The sequence below is a fragment of the Canis lupus genome, chromosome 32 (assembly GCF_011100685.1).
Source record: "Canis lupus familiaris isolate Mischka breed German Shepherd chromosome 32, alternate assembly UU_Cfam_GSD_1.0, whole genome shotgun sequence".
Lineage (NCBI taxonomy): Eukaryota > Metazoa > Chordata > Mammalia > Carnivora > Canidae > Canis > Canis lupus.
This window is the reverse complement of record NC_049253.1, coordinates 31623262-31645616: the sequence shown is the minus strand read 5'-3', so window position 1 is coordinate 31645616 and position 22355 is coordinate 31623262. Positions and strand designations below refer to the sequence as shown.

The following is a 22355-nucleotide window of genomic DNA, read 5'->3' as shown; positions in this document are numbered from 1 at the left end:
CCAGGAGACAGATGAGTTAGATATATTAAAAGTCTCAACAAGGCTCATTGTTAGCATAGGGGGTCTTCTTGGACTCTATATTGGAGACAACACGTAAAGCTTTAAAGAGGAGGTGAGGGTTGAGCTTGGAATGAAAAGATGCCTGAGGACTCATCAGGTGTGCAAGAGTTGGGGCAGGGTGTTCTAGACAAAGGGTGTGAGGAATTGTTTCTTGAGTCAGCATTCAAAGCATAGGGAACTGAAATTTGTTTGATAATCCTGGAGCATAAACTGTGTATATTTGGGAGGTGAAATTGGGAGATTGAGAGTCTTGTGAAGGAGGTTAGGCTTTATTTTGTGGACCCTGGGAAGTCACTGGAATGTTTTTGCAGAGACATTAGCCTGTCACTCTAGCAGCAGTCTGGAGAAAATGTTGGAAGCTGGAGACACCTGCTACAAAGAAACCAGATAGGAGCGTATTGCAAATGTATTAGATATGACATGATGAGAGCTTGTAGTGGGTCTGGTAGGGATAGGGAAATAAGAGTTGAGAGAGGGGATCCCTGGATGGCGCCTCGGTTTGGCGCCTGCCTTTGGCCCAGGGCATGATCCTGGAGACCCGGGATCGAATCCCACGTCGGGCTCCCTGCATGGAGCCTGCTTCTCCCTCTGCCTGTGTCTCTGCCTCTCTCTCTCTCTCTCTCTCTCTCTCTCTCTCTCTATCATAAATAAATAATTTAAAAAAAGGGTTGAGAGAGAATGTATATTTTAGATGGTGGTTATGGGACCTAGACTAGAGTGATCACAGTAAGAGTTATACAGTAAGAGCCTGCTGGCAGATGTACTTTGATCCATAATTTAAAGAGATTTTAAGGGAAGAAGCAGAAATTTCAGGGTAATTTTGCAGGTTGAGGGTAAGCATGAGTGAATTGGGTTGAGCAGGGTTTGTCGTTCTCTAGAATAAGAGAGGTGATTCAAGGTGGTGATGGAAATTAAGATGAAAGGTCAGGCCTCTGAAATGTTAACTTTTGGTTAGAATAGTGACGGGAGAAAACTGAAAACAGAACCTTGGGAGGTGCCCATGTATAGAGCAGAGTTGTAGATGTAGGGAAGGAACCAAGATAATGAGGTCCTCTGAGCTGAAGGAAGAGGGATTGCTTAGAGAATATCATTAATAGTATTTAGGAATAAAGGTGAGGCAGAGAACACTAAGTTTAGTAAAAGATCCTAGTAGAAGCCAAGGTTTTAGGTTAAAGAATGTGAGAGGTGAAGTACTGGTAGCTAATGTCAGGAAGTGGCAGTGAAGGGGGGTATATGATAGCAGCTAGAGAAGTTGTTCAAGTGAAAATTTCCTTTTTCAAAGGAGGGAAGATAGTTATTTGTATGAAGGAAATCAAGTGAAAGTAAAGATGCTGATGAGGATGGGCAGGCCTAGAAAAGAAACAGACATTGTGTAGAGAGTACAGTAGATTAGGGTATCCAAGGAAAGGAAAGAAGGAATGGAGGGTGGATATAGAAACATTTTGAAAAGCAGAAAAGGGGAGATCAAAGTATTTAATGCTTTTACTTTTCTTTTTTTTATAATAAATTTATTTTTTATTGGTGTTCTATTTACCAGCATACAGAATAACACCCAGTACTCATCCCGTCAGGTGCCCCCCTCAATGGCCATCACCCATTCACCCCCACCCCCTGCCCTCCTGCCCTTCCACCACCCCTACTTCGTTTCCCAGAGTTAGGAGTACTTATGTTCTCTCTCCCTTTCTGATATTTCCCACACACTTCTTCTCCCTTCCCTTATATTCCCTTTCACTATTATTTATATTCCCCAAATGAATGAGAACATATAATGTTTGTCCTTCTCCGACTGACTTACTTCACTCAGCATAATACCCTCCAGTTCCATCCACGGTGAAGCAAATGGTGGGTATTTGTCATTTCTGATGGCTGAGGAATATTCCATTGTATACATAGACTACATCTTCTTTATCCATTCATCTGTCGATGGACACCGAGGCTCCTTCCACAGTTTGGCTACTGTGGACATTGCTGCTAGAAACATCGGGGTGCAGGTGTCCCGGCGTTTCATTGCATCTGTAATCTTTGGGGTAAATCCCCAACAGTGCAATTGCTGGGTCGTAGGGCAGGTCTATTTTTAACTCTTTGAGGAACCTCCACACAGTTTCCCAGAGTGGCTGCACCAGTTCACATTCCCACCAACAGTGCAAGAGGGTTCCCTTTTCTCCGCATCCTCTCCAACATTTGTGGCTTCCTGCCTTGTTAATTTTCCCCATTCTCACTGGTGTGAGGTGGGATCTCATTGTGGTTTTGATTTGTATTTCCCTGATGGCAAGTGATGCAGAGCATTTTCTCATGTGCGTGTTGGCCATGTGTATGTCTTCCTCTGTGAGATTTCTCTTCATGGCTTTTGCCCATTTCATGATTGGATTGTTTGTTTCTTTCCTGTTCAGTTTAATAAGTTCTTTATAGATCTTGGATACTAGCCCTTTGTCTGATAGGTCATTTGCAAATATCTTCTCCCATTCTGTAGGTTGTCTTTTAGTTTTGTTGACTGCATCCTTTGCTGTACAGAAGCTTCTTATCTTGATGAAGTCCCAATAGTTCATTTTTGCGTTTGTTTCTTTTGCCTTCGTGGATGTATCTTGCAAGAAGTTACTGTGGCCGAGTTCAAAAAGGTGTTGCCTGTGTTCTCCTCTAGGATTTTGATGGAATCTTGTCTCACATTTAGATCTTTCATCCATTTTGAGTTTATCTTTGTGTCTGGTGCAAGAGAGTGGTCTAGTTTCATTCTTCTGCATGTGGATGTCCAATTTTCCCAGCACCATCTAGAAGAGACTGTTTTTCTTCCAATGGGTAGTCTTTCCTCCTTTATCGAATATTAGCTGACCATAAAGTTGAGGGTCCACTTCTGGGTTCTCTGTTCTGTTCCATTGATCTATGTGTCTGTTTTTGTGCCAGTACCACACTGTCTTGATGACCACAGCTTTGTAGTCCAACCTGAAATCTGGCATTGTGATGCCCTCAGCTATGGTTTTCTTTTTTAAAATTTCCCTGGCTATTTGGGGTCTTTTCTGATTCCACACAAATCTTAAAATAATTTGTTCTATCTCTCTGAAGAAAGTCCATGGTATTTTGATAGGGATTGCATTAAACGTGTAAATTGCCCTGGGTAACACTGACATTTTCACAATATTAATTCTTCCAATCCATGAGCATGGAATATTTTTCCATCTCTTTGTGTCTTCCTCAATTTCTTTCAGAAGTGTTCTATAGTGTTTAGGGTATAGATCCTTGACCTCTTTGGTTAGGTTTATTCCTAGGTATCTTATGCTTTTGGGTGCAATTGTAAATGGGATTGACTCCTTAATTTCTCTTTCTTCAGTCTCATTCTTAGTGTATAGAAATGCCATTGATTTCTGGGCATTGATTTTGTATCCTGCCACGCTACCAAATTGCTGTATGAGTTCTAGCAATCTTGGGGTGGAGGCTTTTGGGTTTTCTATGTAGAGTATCATGTCATCGGCGAAGAGGGAGAGTTTGACTTCTTTGCCAATTTGAATGCCTTTAATGTCTTTTTGTTGTCTGATTGCTGAGGTTAGGACTTCCAGTACTATGTTGAATAGCAGTGGTGAGAGTGGACATCCCTGTCGTGTTCCTGATCTTAGGGGAAAGACTCCCAGTGCTTCCCCATTGAGAATGATATTTGCTGTGGGCTTTTCGTAGATGGCTTTTAAGATGTTGAGGAATGTTCCCTCTATCCCTACACTCTGAAGAGTTTTGATCAGGAATGGATGCTGTATTTTGTCAAATGCTTTCTCTGCATCTAATGAGAGGATCATATGGTTCTTGGTTTTTCTCTTGCTGATATGATGAATCACATTGATTGTTTTATGAGTGTTGAACCAGCCTTGTGTCCCGGATATAAATCCTACTTGGTCATGGTGAATAATTTTCTTAATGTACTGTTGGATCCTATTGGCTAGTATCTTTGCTTTTACTTTTCTCAGTAGAGTCTGAGAACCACAGAGCTTTGAGGGATCTTTGAAGTAATTTAATTCAACACAGTCTCTCTCTCTCTCTCTCTCGTATATAAATATATACATTTTATATAGAATTAAATATATATTATATATTTTATTATATATTTATGTTATATGTTTAACATATATAATAATAATAATAAAGTTGGTCTAGAGTGTGGTTGTTATTTCCCAAAATGACCTAATGCAAGCAGCAGAGCTGGAACTAGAAATCATCTCTGACTGGGATCTGTTTAGAGTGTTATTTTAAGGAGTGTGATATGAAATGACTGAGAGGCAACTGGTAGAATTATCACTCAGTGCAGATTCAGTTGAACTAAAATAAAACAAATTTACTATGTACCAAATTAGCATAGTTCTTAACTCAGTGTTATTGGTCATAGTAGTTGATGCTTGTAGAGTGATTTAGAGTTCACAGAGTACTTTTGCATTATTGGGGCGGAAGACTTTGCTCTTCAAGGTCCTTCTAGATGGACTAAGAATGAGATTGAAATAAGACAGATAAACAAGAGAATATAAAATTCAATTTTATATGTACAGGGAATCGAGACAGACATGGAAATTCCACAGCCAAGCAACGTGAGGTATACGTGGTACACAAAGAGAAGAGGGTGTATTGGTATATAAGGAGAAAGGGAGTAGGGATCTGGGATTTTGGAGGGAAGGAATGCAATATCACAGGAAGATGATAAAGAGTAAGTGTTCGATAAACGAAATGTTTGCTGGGCCACTGAGAAACAATGGGACATGGAGGACTTTGATCAAACAGGCGTATCTAGGTCCCTCCCTATCATACCTAGTGTGTAGTATAATATAGTTCTCTGTGGTGATAGCTCTCTACCTGGAGTAGGTCTTCTATCTAATTTCTTTTATGCGGTTGAGGTAAAGACTTTTCCTGTCTGCTGGGTTTTGATTGCTTTTAATTCAAAAAAATCTTCAAGTCAAAGTGTCCCATCTTGGGCCTGCCTGCTCTTCACCCCTAACGTCTTACTTTGTTTCTCACAACTACTATATGTGTTAGGAATAGCCATCATTTAATGGCTGAGAATAAGAAAGGCAGTAGGTGTGATTTCGGCCTGGAAATGCCAAGTCAAGAATGCCAAAAGAACAAACAAATCAACAAGAGCAAATTGAAGTGACTGACCACAAGTTAGGGTAGGCAAAGGAAGTGGACTGAAGGCCAAAGTGAGCTATTGAAGCTCTGAGTGGATTGAGAGAGATGGAGCAATTGGAAATCAAGCTAAGACCTGATTTCCTAGACCAAAAGTGGGAAAGAAGGGGGTGCACATGGAGGTTGTAGCTAATAAAGGGGAGCACATGTGGAACAGTGTGCATGGGACAAGGTCCCTGGGATGCTTGTATGTGAGGCTGCTACTTTAAAAAAAAAATTTTTTTTTAATATTTATTCATGAGAGACACAGGGAGAGAGGCAGAGACATAGGCAGGGGAGAAGCAGGCTCCCTGTAGGGAGCCTGATGCGGGACTCAATCCCAGGATCATGACCTGAGCCAAAGGTAGATCCTCAACCACTGAGCCATCCAGGTGCCCCGAGGCTGCTGCTTCAATACAGGTTTTGGCTTGTGAAGTTGAGGGTGAAACAGTCTGGTCAGTTAATTTCTGTCCTTCCTCATTTCAGATGTGTGTAGTTTCTTTCATTAATAACTTTAATATTGTTTTAAATAAACTTTTAGTTTTGGAACTTGTGTTTCTGTAAAATCTTCATTTTGGCACACTTCTCTATGGGTTGTCTTGGTATCACCTGTAAACATTTCCCTTTTTTTCATTAAAATCTAGGCCACTAATAAATACTAATATTTGTGTATAGACATCTAGAATACTGTTTAGACTAATATTCCCCAATTGTTGATTAATTATTAATCGATATTACCACCTAAGTAATTTTCCATGATTCTTTTGTCGTTTGCAGCACACTCATTTTATTTAACATTTTTTGCTTGCTGGCTCCTAAAATATCACCAACCAATCAATTGATAAGGTAAATGTGAATTTATGGCTTCCTGTGTTGAGGGAGAACAGTACCTCAATAGAGCTTTGGCAGAGTCTTGGAGTGGGAAAGGCAGAGTGGGATTTTAGTGAGAATTGGAAGTTTGGCTTGAGGCAGATCTTTGGACTGTTTAGGAATGAGTAAAGACCACAAGTAACAGTTTGGGATTGGTGGCAACAGCCATGTAATGATTTTAAGGCAAGCGTTCAGAGAATCTTAGAAAGAAACTTCTTTGTTGATGCTTCCCATTTAAGAGTTGATGTGTATTTCAGAAGTTCTTTTGGTGAACAGTGATCTCCAGACCGAGTGTCCAGGAATAGGAAAGTTATGCTAATGTAGACAGGCACATTTTAAAGTCCTGTTAATGTAGTCAGTAAACTTTGTGGAGGTGAGGGGGTGTTAGTTTCTTTTCATATCTTTAAATTATGTTTTATATTTTTCTTGGGACATCTAAAGAATATCCTGGTGTTGCCATATGAATTTTTATTTACTATTTGTGATCTTGTCTTTTTTTTTTAGAGGTTTTATTTATTTATTAATGAGAGACACAGAGAGAGAGAGGCAGAGACACAGACAGAGGGAGAAGCAGGCTCCATGCAGGGAGCCCGATGTGGGACCCGATCCTGGGTCTTAGGATCAGGCCCTGGGCTGAAGGCAGCGCTAAACCGCTGAGCCATCCAGGCTGCCCTGTGATCTTGTCTTTAAACGGTTTATTTTCTTAATATTTTGAGAAGTTTTATCATATGATGTCATCAGTTTTATCAGGCTTTGGATGTGTACTGCAGTGGACTTTTTGATGCAAACAATATTTTGTCATAAATATACTAGGGAAAAGTCGGACAATTTAAAGTAGTACTCTGGAAAATTATCTCATAAAGAAAAATAATGTATATATGTAAAGTGTGATTATCCTTTATGTTAATATATATGCAGTTTTGTAAAACAGACCTTCACGTTTCTTCATAGATAGCACAGGTAAAAATAAAGTTGTTTTCTGTTTGTGTTCCTTTACTCTGTAGTTAGGAATGTCTTTTTAAAAAAAATACAGGTTTTGGTCCAGTATAAGGAAAATAGGTCATTTAAGAATTTGTATGCAGACATGTTTTATGAGGCTTGTCTGTTTCTGTGCATTCAGTAAATACTTGTTGGATGCATATTTTGTTTGAAGTTCTGATTAAAAGTTTTTTTTTTTGTGGCTCTTTATACCTTTGAGAAAAGGGGCGAGGCCAGGATTTGTTTGTTGTTCAATAACTAATTGTAGGATATATACTAATTTCTTGGACTTTGGACTTTAGCCATATGGAATAAAGGTAATAAAGTAATTTATAGTTTGCAAAATACTCACTTGCACATAATGCCAGTTTGAATCTCTTAACAATTGTGTAGACAGGAAATAGCCTTAGTTTATGCCTGAGAAAACCGAAATTCCTTTCCCAAGGTCATATGATATTAAGAGCTGGGATTTACCCTAAATTTTGTAAGAATATGTGAAGGAGGAAATTAGGTATGTGGTCTTAAATTTATAAAATTAATTAAGATACTTTTTACTTTACTATTAAAACCTTTTTTTTTTTTTTTTACTATTAATAAATAGTAAAAAAAATTTTTTTTAAGTAGCAGCCTCACATACAAGCATCCCAGGGACCTTGTCCCATGCACACTGTTCCACATGTGCTCCCCTTTACTAGCCACAACCTCCATGTGGAACCTTTTTTTTTTTTTTTTTTTTTAACTATTACCCCTTGTGTGATTTTTTTAAAACTAATTTGGCTTTTCTGTTCAATTAGAACCTTTTAACTGAAAACCTATAAATCTGTGATTTTAAGTACCTGGATTCAAATCAAACAAAATAGTTTCTAGGGACGCCTGGGTGGCTCAGTCTGTTGAGCATCCCGTTGTTGATTTCAGCTCAGGTCATGATCTCAGGGTCATGAGTTTGAGTCCCATGTCAGCTTCTACGCTGGGCACAGCCTGCTTAAGATTCTCTCTCTTCTTCCTCTGCACACCCTCCCCCCACCATACACACTCTCTCTCAAAACAACAAAACCCAAAATAGTTTCTTTTTCACTTATTTTTGTGATTGATTAGGAGAAGAAGTCATACATTTTTACTTTATAGGCATTTATATTTTGATTCATTTAGTTGGGAGATGTTTCAGAACTTATTTTTAATGAGAATGATGTCAGATTTTTGAAGTGACTCCAGGAAAGTAATTTCATTAGTGACTAATTGGTTATTGATCATATGCCAATTTTAGTTATCTTTCGAATTGTTTACTAGTTTTCTTATCCACAGGAGAGGTCAAAGTTATTTTTCATGTCATGTCATTGAATGTTTGTTTGCTTAAGACTCAGAACTATCAACATTATTAAGCTTTCTTTTAAATATAAAATTGGAATGCACAGAGAGAAACAAGAATCTAGGCCAACATGAGGAGCTCATACCAATGGAAATTTAAAGTTCCTTTGTGCTAACTTGGTGGCTAGGAAAGCAGTGTTGCTTTTCTGTTTCCTAGCTGTGCTTGCTGTTGCCTTTATTTGCCAGGACCTATGGCCAGCTATTGAAGAGCTTTATGTGAAGCTGATAAAGCCAATCTGACTTCATCAACTGTCTGTCCCAGGTGAAACCAAACCTTGGCAGCTCAGATTGGGCTCAATGCCACCTTCCTATTCTAAGCAGGTAATTTGAAAACAATGTAGTTCTTTGGGGCAGCAAATATTTATTAAGCTCATCTGAGGCTTAACATTTTACCTCAAAAGACAAAAATCCAGATCTGGAAAATCAAATTAGTTTCCTGTCCCTTTCAGGGTTTTTATTTTTATTTTATTTTCACCCATTTACTGTGTTCGTACATGAACTGTTTCTGTGTTGTCTTTGAACAACTCTGGGACACCATTCATGTAGGGATTAGTGTAGATGGTGCCCCCTGGAATTCTGCATGTGGTGGTGCTCCTTATAATAATTTATATTGATTGTTATTAATAAATATAGAATTGATACAAAAGGATCATGATTATAAGGAACCCCGTAGGCATCTAACTAACCACAGCTTGAATTTTCTATTTAGTATTTCCTTCTTTTGGTAGGTTTACAACATATTTATATCCCTGGTGTTGTGTAGTTCTGAATTTTTTTCCTAGATTTTTATTACAAAAGTTTTTTTTTTTTATTACAAAGTTTCTAATGTAGAAAAGTTAAAAGACTAGTATGGTGATTATCTGTCACTCAGCACTTAGATTTAACAATTGTTGAGATTTTGCCAGGTTTGCTCTATCTTGCCATATATGCATATGCAAATATTTTGCTAATGAGCAAAATATTTGAAAATAAGTTGCAGATCTCATGGTCCTTCACTCCTAATATTAAATCATGCATCTCTTGAAGACATTGTCTTTTGTAACCACAATACCATTATCATATCTAAAACAACTAACAATAACTTTCTTATCTACAAACAGTTCATATTCATATTTTCCCATTTGCTGCCAAGTGTCTATTTGAGATTCCTCTCTTTCTCTACCCTTTCCCTTCAAACCAAGATCCAGTCAAGGTTCACACATTGCAGAAAATATCCAAGGACAAATTTAATCACTCTTAATGCATATACTTGTTTTTCTTTCCAAAAAGCAAGATGAGCTGTAAGCATTCTTTCTCTTAGCCCTAAGCCCTACGGAGAGCCCTGCACTAATATGATCTCAGATAGAATGCAAATTTGTGATAATAGTAATATTTCACATTTGAATAAAACTCCTCAAATTTCTGAGCTCGTGTATATTATCCCATGGATTTTGCCCTTAGAGATCTTTATTTCTAATTTGGAATTTAACACTCATATAAATGAAACCATAAGATCTAATAAGATTTATCTAGTAAGATTTTAATATGTAATAGAATTGGGTGTCATTAGGGGAAAATCTGAAGGAGCCAAAAATTTAGCAAAGATTTAAAACCGGCCTAGAGGGGCACCTGCCTGGCTCAGGTGGTAAAATGTGAAATTCTTGATCTCTGGGTTGTAAGTTTGAGCCCACTTTGGATGTAAAGATCACTTAAAAATACAGTCTTAAAAAAAAGAGGCCTGGAAAGTAGATTGGATATGAATATTGTAGGTAGCATTCTAGGAATGGCAAAAAAAAAAAAAAAAAAAAAAAGTAAAAACAAAGGTACTATAGATTGGGAGAATCAGCTTGATTCTATTTGGGGGTAGAGATGACTAGTTACCATTTCCTCAGGACACACTCACTGGGCTCCTTGTTGTAGGAGTGGCCATAGTGGGCAAGACTCTGGTGGGCAAACCAGAAACCTCACTACGTGTCATGTAGGCTGTGGCAGAGGTAGGCTGCTTGAGGGGCATGAGCAGCACAACTGGGCTGGGGGGCTCTGAATTTAGTTTCCAGTTGCTACTGCCAAATCACCACAAATCCACTGTCTTACAGTTCTGGACATCACAAGTCCAAAATGGGTCTCACTGGGCTAACACTGAGATGTTGGCAGGACTGTGTTTCTTTTGGAGGCTCTTGGGGAAAATCTGTTTTGCTGCCTTTTCTAGCTTCTAGAGGCTGCCTACATGCCTTGGTTCATGGTCTCTTCCTCCATCTTCAAAGCCAGCATCACTGAGACCTCTGTTTCTGTCATAACATCTCTGACTCTGACTCTCCTCTCTTCTCTCTCACCTGAAGGACCCTTATGATGATATTAAATTTACCTGGATAATCCAGGCTAATCTCCCCATCTGAAGGTCAGCTGATTAGCAAACTTAATTCCATGTATTACTTTAATTCTCCTTTGCATTGTGACGTAACATATTCACAGGTTCCTCAAGACGAGGACATCTTTGGGCACCCTTGTTATTCTTCAGGGAGCTTATGACAGGCTCCCTGAAGAAAGGTTTTCTAGAAGTGATATCAAAACTGAGACCTTAAACAAACAAACAAACAAAAAACAAAACAAAAAAGCCCTAAGACCTTCAAGATAAATAGATGCTAGCCAACAAAGCTATGCTCTGAGGAGGAAACATTATTATAAGTGGAAAATGTCAAGAAGTTAAGACTGTTGTTTCTGCGCATGCAAGAAGTTCAGTTCCACAGAGCATGAGTGGCAGGTTGGACATACTGAGAGCCCTGGCTGGAGAGTAAGAGGAGGTTGGATTTGAGCAATGGGAAGTTTCTGGAAGATTTTAAGTGGGTGATTGACAGAATCAGATTTGCATCATTTTTACAGATTTATTTGAGAGAGAGAGTGAGCATGTGGGAAGGTGGGGGCGGGGTGGGGGAGGAGAGAGAGAGAGTCTTAAGCAGACTCAAAGCCTAGCGGGAGCCTGACTCCGGGCTTAGTCTCACAACCCTGACATCACGACCTGAGCTGAAACCAAGAATCAGATGCTTAATGGACTGCTCCACCTAGGCACCCCATCAAGGCATTTTATGTGTTGCTGATGCATATTGAATCTTCTCTGATCCTGACATTGGACCTACTAAATAGTGTGATGTAATGCCTGATCAGAATAGTATCATGGTGCACTGGAGTATAATAAGTCACCTCTTTCCTTCAGTGGGTGATTAGAACAGGGCTGCAAAGATTTGAGGACCAGTCTTTTTCTTTTCTTTTCTTCTCTTTTCTTTTCTTTTCTTTTCTTTTCTTTTCTTTTCTCTTTTCTTTTTTTTTTTTTTTGTCTTTTTCTTTTCAATTCAAATTTGGAAAAGGCAAAGAGGCTTTGTCAATCATAGTAAATATAGGATAGGACCATAGAGCAGGTCACTGAGATAATCAGATTTCTATCTGTAGAATGTAAAACATTCATCATCATCACAAAGGTCTTGAAGACCCCTGTACGCCACTCTTCACTCTTAGTTCACAGTACTGCTGACTCACCAGGAAATAAATCAGTTTAGTCTCCCTCCCCAGCACAGATATAAGCAATTCTGTCCTCTGTTCACTTCTTGTCCTTGAAGAAGAGGAATCCATGTGTGTGTGGACACAATGAAGGAACCAAAAGAAGATGCTGAAATTGGAAATATAACCTAATATTCTTTCAAGTAAGAACTGCTTAGCATCAAGATTTTTTTTCAGGCACCAAGCTGTTTTACTTATAATTACCTTCCCCACTCATAGAATAAGACATACCCCAGGAATAAAGATAATCTATTGTTAATCTTACAATAATTTATATCACCTGACTTCAAGATAAAGGTAATGAAATTTTAAAAAAAGATCACTTTTATGGGAGAATTACAGGAGACCAAATAGAACAAGATCAGTAAACTTTGCTTGATGGGCTGGCTCACAGGATGAGAAGGTTCAATAGGGAAAGAAGAGACTTCTTGTCAGGGAAGTGTAGTAAAACAACTGTGGAATGAATGTGTATAATATCCTTGGGAAAGGACTAATAATGTAGAGAGGAAGTGAGGAATGCAGCCTGAAATATAGGACAAATGTGTTTGCAGATGGCTTATGATTCCAAAATTGGAGTTGGGATTTTCATCTTATAGAGAAAGAAATATATTTTTGAGAAAATTCATACGTGCCTTCAAAAAATGATCTACAGTGATCTTTCACAATATACATTTTTATAGCTTCATGATTTTTAAAAGCCCTCCTCCTTTTAAGCACACTTGAGGGTTTCCATTTACTTAGTTGCAATTTTAATGTTGAATTAGTACAGGGATCGACATGAACCTCAAGGAACCAGTAGTGGAGAAGCTGACCCTGACTGACTGACTTTTTAGGGAATCAGATATAAAAGGATTGGAAAGTGTGAGTGATTTAATATATTATCCTTTGTTGAATTCTAAACTGCTGCTTACCATAATTAGTTTAGAGCTTTTGCATGATCTTGTATGGACTGGAGCCATTCCCTCCTTCCTATCCTTGAATCCCCAGCATTGGCATGTATTTCGGTTCTCTTTCCCTGACCACTGGCTCTTGTGTGCTCTTCAGGAGTCATCATGAGTTATAAATGACATACACTAAGCCATACAGACACTGCAAAATTTTGTAAGTTCTAACGTGTATAACAGTGTGAATTCATCACCGGAATCAAGATAATAAATAAACATATCCATCACCATGAAAAGTTTGCTCCTGCTCTTTTGTAATTACCCCCTCAAATCCAGTTAACCACTGATCTGCTTTCTGGAACTACAGATGAGTTTGTGTTTTCTAGAATTTTTATATAAAGCAAATACTATACATACAAGTATGCATACAAACATACATATGTACTTTTTTAAAAAAAAAACAAGGCTTATGCTCAGTGTGGGGCTTGAACTTATGATCCTGATGTCAAGAGTTGCATGGTCTACCAACCAGCCAGGTTCACATCTCACATCTCAGGTCTACCTGAGCCAGCCAGGTACCCCATATGTACATTTTTATAAGTCCTCTTTATTCAGTGTACTTATTGTGACATTCATCCATATTATTACTGAGTAGTATTCCTTTGCATGATGTAGCCCAACCTGTCCTTTTCCCTGGTGGACATTTATTTCCAGTTTGGAGATATTTCAAATAAAGCTGCCATGGGGGGAAAAAAAAAAAGCTGCCATGAACATTTGTGTACAGTCTTTGTGTAGATATATACTTTCATTTCTCTTGGGCAGATACCTAGGAATGGAATGATGGGGTCATATAATGGGTGTATATTTAACTTTTTAAGAAACTGCCAAACTGGGCAGCCCCGGTGGTGCAGCGGTTTGGCGCCGCTTGCAGCCTGGGGTGTGATCCTGGAGACCCTGGATCGAGTCCCACGTCAGGCTCTCTGCATGGAGCCTGCTTCTCCCTCTGCCTGTGTCTCTGCCTCTCATTCTCTCTCTGTGTCTCTATAAATAAATAAACAAAATCTTAAAAAAAAAAAAAAAGAAACTGCCAAACTATTTTCCAAAGTGTTTTTACCATTTTACATTCTTGTCAGTGGTGTGTGAGAGTTTCAGTTTCTCCACATCTTCTCTAACATTTGGTATGTTTTTATTTGTTGTTTTTTTAATTTTAGCCATGTTTCTCAATGTGTAGTAGTATTTATATGATATTGATTTGGATTTCCCTAATAACTAATGATGCTGAACATTTTTTCATTCATTTAGTTGCCATCATGTATTGCTTTTGGTAAATATCTATTCAAATATTTTGCCCATGTATTTTGAGATGATTTTTTAAATTATATTTTGAACTCTTTATGTATTCTGGATTCAGGACCTTTACTTGGTATCTGATTTACTTGATTTCTAGCCTATGGCTTGTTTTCTCATTCTCTTAAGAGTGTCTTTTGAATTAATTTTTGTAAATGGTGTGAGATGTGAACCAAAGTTCTTTCACTTCCCTTTCTTTACATATGGACATCCAAATGTTCCAGCATCATATATTGAATTACCTTTCAACTTTGTTGAAAATCAGTTGGCTGTGTACGTGTGGGTTTATTTTTTGGGCTCCTTATTCTGTTCCATTGATCATTTTTTCTTTCATACCTATACCACAGCTTGATTACAGCTTTATTTTTTTTTAATTGTATTTATTTATTCTTGAGACGCACAGGGAGAGAAAAGCAGAGACATAAGCAGAGGGAGAAGCAAGCTTCATGCAGGGAGCCCCATGTGGGACTCGATTCTGGGATTCCGGGATCGTGCCCTGAGCCAAAGGCAGATGCTTAACTGTTGAGCCACCCAGATGTCCCATGATTACAGCTTTATAATAACACTTAGACAGGTAGTGTTAGTCCTTCAGCGTTGTTCTTTTTCCATGGATGCTTAGGCTCTTCTAGGTCCTTTGTCTTTTCATGTAAATTTTAGAATCAGCCCATACATGTCGACCAAAAAAAGAAAAACAAAAACAAAAACAAAAAAAACCCTTTTGAGATATTTATTGGGATTACATTGGATCTATAGATCAATTTGTAGGAGAACTGTCCTTTAAATTTCCCTCCTGCATGGTTTCAAATCCCAGCTATATTGCTGAAAGCTGTGTAAAATTTGGGCACTTAGCCTTTTGGAACCTAAATTTTTTCACCTAGAAAATGGAAATGATTATTTATCTACCTCTATGGTAATGTGAGCAGTAAATAAATCAATATTTTTAAAGTGCTTTTGCTCTTATTTTCTAAATATACTTCTGTAGAAATTAAATTTACAGGAAAATAAACTTATTTTTTTTAACTTTGAGCCATCATTTCCCAGACATATTTTCATTAAAACTTAATATTTGGAAAATAGTAGTCCTTCATAGTCAGCAGCCTTCGATTCATGTAAATAAGTGCATCTGAGGTCTCATGCAAGGTAACTTGGCCAAGACTACTCAGCAAGAACAGATGAGAACTTCTTATTTTTAATCTTAAATATTAGCATGAGTTGACAGACTCAGTTTATTCGACATATTTATGTAGTGTCTAATAAATAAATGTCAGCCACTGGGCAAGTTCCTCTCCTGGCGTCTTGGGATTCAAAAATGAGGCCAGTATTTCCACTTCTCACAAAGCCTTTGGACTACTGGAAAAAGAAGATAAGAAAACAAATAATTTTAATGTAAACTAATAGGTAAAAATTAAGGGGATTGTGGGAACATAGTTGAAGAGCAGCTAACCTTTAGCTAGGGGGTCAGGGAAGACATTTCAAAAGGAAATGACCTGAAAGCTGAGGTCAGAGGATGAATGGGCAATAGCTAGGTTTGAGAAATGGAGAAGGGAAGATTGGAACTGGGATCCAGAGAGAAAAAGTGTACAATTTGTACTTTATACATAGAACAAACATCTGGATTCAAGAGAGTATGGCACTGTGTGAAACTGGGCAGTCATCAAAGAGTGGCTGGGAGAGCAGGGTCCCGTCATGAAAAACAGTAAAAGCAATGCTAAGTAGTTTAACTTTATCCTGATGATTTTAGGCTGTGGAGTAGTAAGATCAGATTTGCAATTTAGAAAGATTCTTTTTGTGTTGAACATGAATTAGAGGGTTGCCTGGGTGGTTCAGTTGGTTGAGCGTCCAATTCTTGATTTCAGCTCAGGTCATGATCTCAGGGTTGTGAGATCGAGCTCCATGCTCAGTGTGGAGTCTGCTTGAAATTCTCCCTCTGCTGCCCCTCCTCCTGCTCTTGCATGCACGCGCGCACACACACACACACACACTCTCTCTCTCTCTCTCTCTCTCTCTCTCAAATAAATAAATCTTTTAAAAAATGAATTAGAGAAGGCAGGACAGAGGGCAAGGGGATGAGCTATGCAAGAGAGGATGCTCAGCAAGGATAGAGCAGTGTGTAAGGATCAAGACAGGGAGAAAGATGAATGACAGGTTCAGTATTAACTGAATGAGTTTTGGTCAAAGGAAATGCAGGTGTTGATAGCCAAGTTTCAAACCTGAGTTAATTGTTGAACTGTTTTGGTGGTGGTGTCTTTACCTGAGTAGGACATACAGAAAGGGCAGTAGGTTTAGTGTGGAAAAGATAAGTCAGTTTGCTTATGTTGAATTTGAGATGATGTTCATGGAAAGCCCACCCACTCAGAAATGGCATGTTGGAAGCTAGAGATGCAGGTCTTTGGAGAATCATGAGTTCACAGAGACGAAGAGGCTAGATACCATTGGATACCCTGGTAAGTTGTGGGAGAGAACAGGGCTTATGATGAAAAGTGGAGGATCATCACCTTTAAATTACAGGCTTGAGAAGAAGCCCCTAATTTGGTTTTCTCAAACATTTTAAGTACCTTCATTCAGCAGGCACAATGTTTCATGACTCTAGTTGATCACTGAAGTACTACTCCTTTCCCATGATCTCCAGTTACACTCATTTTTGTGTGTGTGTGTGTGTGTGCCAGTTTTGGTATCTTGTAACGGGTCCCATATAAGAAATATAGAGTCTGCCATTCATAGAGTCTGCCATTCACTGAAGTATTTGAGTAACATTGCTCAATGAAATGTCATTATTTTGGAATTATCTTTCATTATTTAGTTACTGGAATGGAATTGAAGAAGCCTAGTTAAATCTTAAGTGTTTCATTTTGTGTTTCTCTAAGGTGTATAAAATAGAAATTAGAAGGGTAAATAATAAAAATAAAAGCAGGGCAGCTGTTTTGAGAATGTGTGCATGGCGGGGTTGGGGGATTGTGTCATATCACCATTATTGCCAAGTGGACTTTGAAGTGGCTTACTGAGAGCTTTAGTGTTTGGAGGGCACAATTTGAATTCTAGTCCAATGTTTTTATTTTATGGGGAAACCAAGGGCTGAGTTTCTTAACCGAAGGGCCGAGTACTTTGCCTTTCATCACAGTAATAGAGCAGAAGTAGAATTAGTACTGGCAACTTCTGATTCCTAGTCTAGTGCTCTTTTGGCAACATGATGATGTTGCCTTCAGGAGTCACATCCATTAGTCACTATCTCTACTACTACTCATACCACACCTACAACACTGTATTATTGAAGGTTAAAAAAGAGTAGCAGGGAAAAGGGGGAAAAAAAGTGATCCATCATTCTAGATATCAAAGACCTGATGGCATGTCGGACTGAGAGCAGATGCCTTGAGATTTTCGGGGGGTGTTCTGGCTCGTGGTTTATTAGTCCGCATCTCTCTCTGTATAAGCTACTTTGGAGACAACTGACTCTTTACAGTGAGAATTCAGCATGTGTATTTCATTTATCATTTTTGGAATAATGACATTTAATAATTGCTTAATATGAAAGTTATAGTTAGTAAACAAAAGTTTATTACTGCTTTATGAAAAATGAAAATGCTCCCCCAAGGCTAAAATTTTATTTGGTAAGCTACTTAATGGAAGGCTTTGGTTCAATCATAATATTAGCTTGTTATTTCTTTGACTTTACTAAGTCCTCAGTATTATATTAAATGCTTTTGTTTTATGGATGAAAAAACAGGTATACACACACACACACACACACACAAATGTATTGCTCTGCTGGTGTAAGATCCTGCTTTTGTTGGTGGTGCTTTGATTGTAATCAAAAAAGGGACTATGCACAGTTGATCAGAATTTATATGGAAATAACACCATGCTCTCCCAGTTAAATAGCCAAACAACAAACACTTGATTCTTGTTGGTAAATTTCTGATTTAGATAATATAGGAAGTTTCTAGTTGTGTCTTTTGTTCAAATTAATCCTTTATATTGACAGATTTTAGCAAAGATCATCAAACTCTCCTAACAGGGAAGTACAACAGTGCTTGGTTGTTCAAGATAAATTAATAGTTGTTTCTTTGTTTCAAGTTATATAACTAAGATTTGATACACTGAACAATAAATAAATGCTTTGGCAATCGTGCTTTTTTCTTCTTTTTCAATTTTGCAAAGTGATTTTCTTTTTTCTTTAACTTTAGGAAACAGATATTGATGACAGATATGGAGATTTGGATTCCAGACCAGATTCTGATATTCCAGAAATTCCACCATCTTCAGATAGAACCCCTGAGATCCTCAAGAAAGCTCTGTCTGGTTTATCTTCAAGGTATGATTGAATGAAGATGACTATAATGGGTGCTCAAGAGAAGTTGTGAGGTTAATGCTGGTCGATGTAATAAATCTCCCTTTTTCTAAGTTTTGGAGCTGTGAAAGAGAAGGCTTTTACCTTTTCACCATATGTGAGGCATGGTACTAAATGCTTGATGTACATTCTTTCATTTAATCCTTGCAGTCTTGTGAAGTATGAGAAAACCAAATCTGAGAGGTTAACTGGGGAAGGTTACAGAGCTAGGAAGATGCAGACCTGGGACTCTTGCCCTAATCTGTCAGATTTCTCCAGTGAATGATCCATTTACCACATCAAGTTACCTTTTCTGGTATTGGAACATCTATGAAAATTCTGTTTTCTCTGCTCCCCATTTTTCAAATGCCAGGTGAAAATAGGTCATCATTTTTTTTTTTTTAAGATTTTATTTATTTATTCATGATAGTCACACAGAGAGAGACAGAGAGGCAGAGACATAGGCAGAGGGAGAAGCAGGCTCCATGCACTGGGAGCCCGACGTGGGATTCGATCCCGGGTCTCCAGGATCGTGCCCCGGGCCAAAGGCAGGCGCCAAACCGCTGCGCCACCCAGGGATCCCTCATCATTTTTTTTTAAACTGAGTTTAAAATTATCAGCCCAAACTCTACAAACCCTTTACCATTTTATGTTTACTATAGTTTTGAATGTTTGGTCATCAGCAAATTTGAGCTACTCTTATATTGCCCTCCATTGTATGCCTTAGTAATATGAATTATAAAATTTATAAAAGCAAAATAAATATAAGCTTTTATCCAGATTAATGTATGAAATCTTAAATGTTGATATAGAAGAGTGTTTTTCCAACTTTTTTGACTGTGACACACAGTAAGAGATACATTTTACACCACATCCCAAGAGACATACAAATGTGTATTTTAGGTGTTGCAAAAATATTACGAAGCAGTTCTTGCTATTACTGTGTGATGCCCTCTGATTTCTTTTGTTTAATATTGTCCTGTATTGCTGAACAAAAAATGCTGGATGTGACTTACTAAATTGATTTACTATCCATAGGTCAAAACACAAGCCATTGGTTAGCTGTATCTAATAAATGTTGTATGAGTTTTTTTGTTTTTGATTCCTAGCAGATAATCATATTAGAATAAATTGGTTCAAACAGGAGTTTTCATATTTCTTAACCAATAGAACAACTTTTTGCTGTTCGTTACTGAAAACATGATTAGTATTTCAGTCATTATTGATCTCAGTTTTTCCGAGATCATTCACAGATGTTTGCTTTAAAGTATTATCAGGTCTATCTCAGAACTGAAATTTTTCTTATATTGATATTATATAAGAATGATGCTGGATTCCTTTGTGTCATTTATAGTAGATTTTCCTTAATGATGAGGTGTTTTTCTTTTTTTTTTTTTCTGGCATAAAGTAACAATAGCAAATAATAGCAACTGATATTTATTGAATATATACTATGTGCACTACTCCAGGCACTTCACACATATTGACTATTCTCATAGCAACCCTGTAACACAGGTTCAGTCATATAAACCTTTTTTATGAATGAGGAAATTGAGGCACAGAAATGTTATATACGAGGGTCATGCAGTTAGTAAGTGATAGAACCACATTGTGACCCTAGGTATTGTGCTGTTTATAAAAGAATTGGTTTTAAAAAATGAATAATGCATAATATATAACCCCCCAGCCCCAGGCTGCCTGCCAACCCAGATTCTTGATGACTCGTGATATTTGTGCCACTAGGAAAATAAGTTTTTAAACCTTACCATTACTTTTGAAGTAAAAACCACTTAATATTTGTAGTACAGTAAGACGTTGTACATCTCATGAATGATTTGAGCAATAAGCATATAACCACTTTACATAATCACTTTTAAGGATGCTGCTTAATTATATACTTTTTAGAAATTTCATTTTTAGCTCATGTAAGTCTTGGAGACATGAGACTTGAATGCAGTTCTTCTTTACTGATTCTGAGTTCCTTTTTCCAAAGCAATCATGAGGTGATGGCTTGAACTCGAAATTAAGACTTTTCTAATGTGATTATGGTAGCATGGTAAAAGAAATAACGAGTTTTAAATTTAGAATCGGGCTATCGTCTGGTTTTTGTAGCAATGATTTTTCTCTCTCATATCATGCTCTGTTTTGAAATCAGTGGTTCTGTCTTAAAAGATGACTTTCAGTTACTGCATCAATGGATATATATGTTTTAAGTATGTTCCTTTACTGGCTTAACTTTGTATTAGGTATTCTTAGGAGATTTGGGGAATCCGTTAAAATAATTAAGGGAATTAAGTCTTTGGCCTTGCTGAAGGAGGATAGTTTTTCTGGGAGGGGGAAAAAACTATATAAAAGATAATCAGGAAAAAAAAAAGATAATCAGGATATGTTTCTTGAGAGCTCAGGTTTTAAGTTACCATTGAATTTTTGGATAATATAAAGAAAGTAGGTTTTCTGTTTAAGATCTCTGGTTCTCAGTAGCTACCATCCTTTGAAGTTCAAAGCCAGGCATCTAACAGAGGTACAGATGGACGTTGGCAACATCCTTACCTGGGGACTGATTTCTGACACCTACATAATATTCTCTTCTGAAGGTTCTCAATGATCCCAAGTCTGAGGGGTCAGTTTTAAAGGAGAGCTAAATACACTTCTGGGTTTCATACAGACAAGACAGGATTATTATCAGGAGACTGGCTTCTGGTCCTTTATTTACTTCTGACTAGCCCTCTGACGTAGCCCAGTTCCCAGTCTATTCATTAATCCACAAAGAGTTATGTCTGTAAAAGCAAATGGAACTTCTCAGCTGTAGCATTTTTTGACTCTCTACTCACTTCAGTTCAGCCCTAAAAGTTACAGTCTCATGAGAAATTGGTGAGTCTACATAGTTTGTTACACAGTAGAGGGAAATAGAGTTGGGTAAGTACAATTTGACCACTTCATAAAAAACCTGGGAAGCTAGATGAAAGAGTTTCAATTCAGTGTTGTTGGCATTTTAGAACTTGAGTGCAGAAATGACATCCTAAAAGGCATATTTAAGAAATATCTAGACTGTATAGGAGAGTGATTGAAAGCAGGGAATGCAATCAATATTTGACAAATGGGTGAAGTCAGCTAATATTTCTTTCTATAGACAGGACAATGAAGGCCTGTGCTTTGAACACTGTGTGTGTATATGTGTGTGTATACACACATATATGTATGTATGTTACTATAAGGTGAATCCAGATCTCTTGTAACATAATTTCAATGCTATCATTAGAATTAATAAAACCCAGAAAAGTCTTAAAAAAAAACTTTACTGTGAGTTCAGTATAAAAGGACTGTAGAATGAATAAAACAGGGGGAAAGGAATTTTAAATTCAGAAATACCATGCATTTATAGGTATTATTAGAATCCTTTTGGTTTTACATAGTGGCTGCTGACATTTTTCATGACATGGCCACAGAAAGAGTGACAGTACTTGTAAAATACGCTGGGGATGAGTGTGAGTCTCCTGGGTATGGAGGGAGGGCCACTGGGCACCCCGTGCCCTTACTGACACCCAGAGGATCCAGGGAGATTAGTTCTCAGGCTAGCCAGGCATATGGCAGAGAAGCTCTGCCCTAAGGAACATGAGAAGGCCCACAGATGTGGAAATGCTTTTGTACTTCAGGCTCCTGTCCCTAAGTGAGGAAAACCAGCAGCTTACTTTGAGAACTAGAAGGAAGTGAAGGAAGTGGCCTTGTCCTTAGTGACTGACGACCTCGTGTCCTCTGAAATTTCAGTTAAACCACTATGCTCTGCAGTTTCACTTCTGTGTTAACCTTTCTTTACTTTTTCTCATTGGAAAGCTGTGTTCTCTAAACCATCCTAATAAAATCATTAT

General features: G+C 37.8%; 1 protein-coding gene across 2 annotated transcripts in view; it reads left to right on the top strand.

Moving 5' to 3' along the window:
• Positions 1-22355, top strand: part of CDS1 (CDP-diacylglycerol synthase 1) — a 67443-nt gene that overhangs the window by 2601 nt on the left and 42487 nt on the right. Inside the window, exons 1-2 of one of the 2 annotated variants that reach the window (XM_038582239.1) lie at positions 8686-8724; positions 18347-18474. In XM_038582239.1, the coding sequence (XP_038438167.1) occupies positions 8701-8724; positions 18347-18474 (152 nt within the window). In that variant the 5' untranslated portion in view covers positions 8686-8700. Of the gene's footprint in view, positions 1-8685; positions 8725-18346; positions 18475-22355 lie in introns of those variants that run through there. The other variant, XM_038582238.1, reaches the window with a different exon arrangement.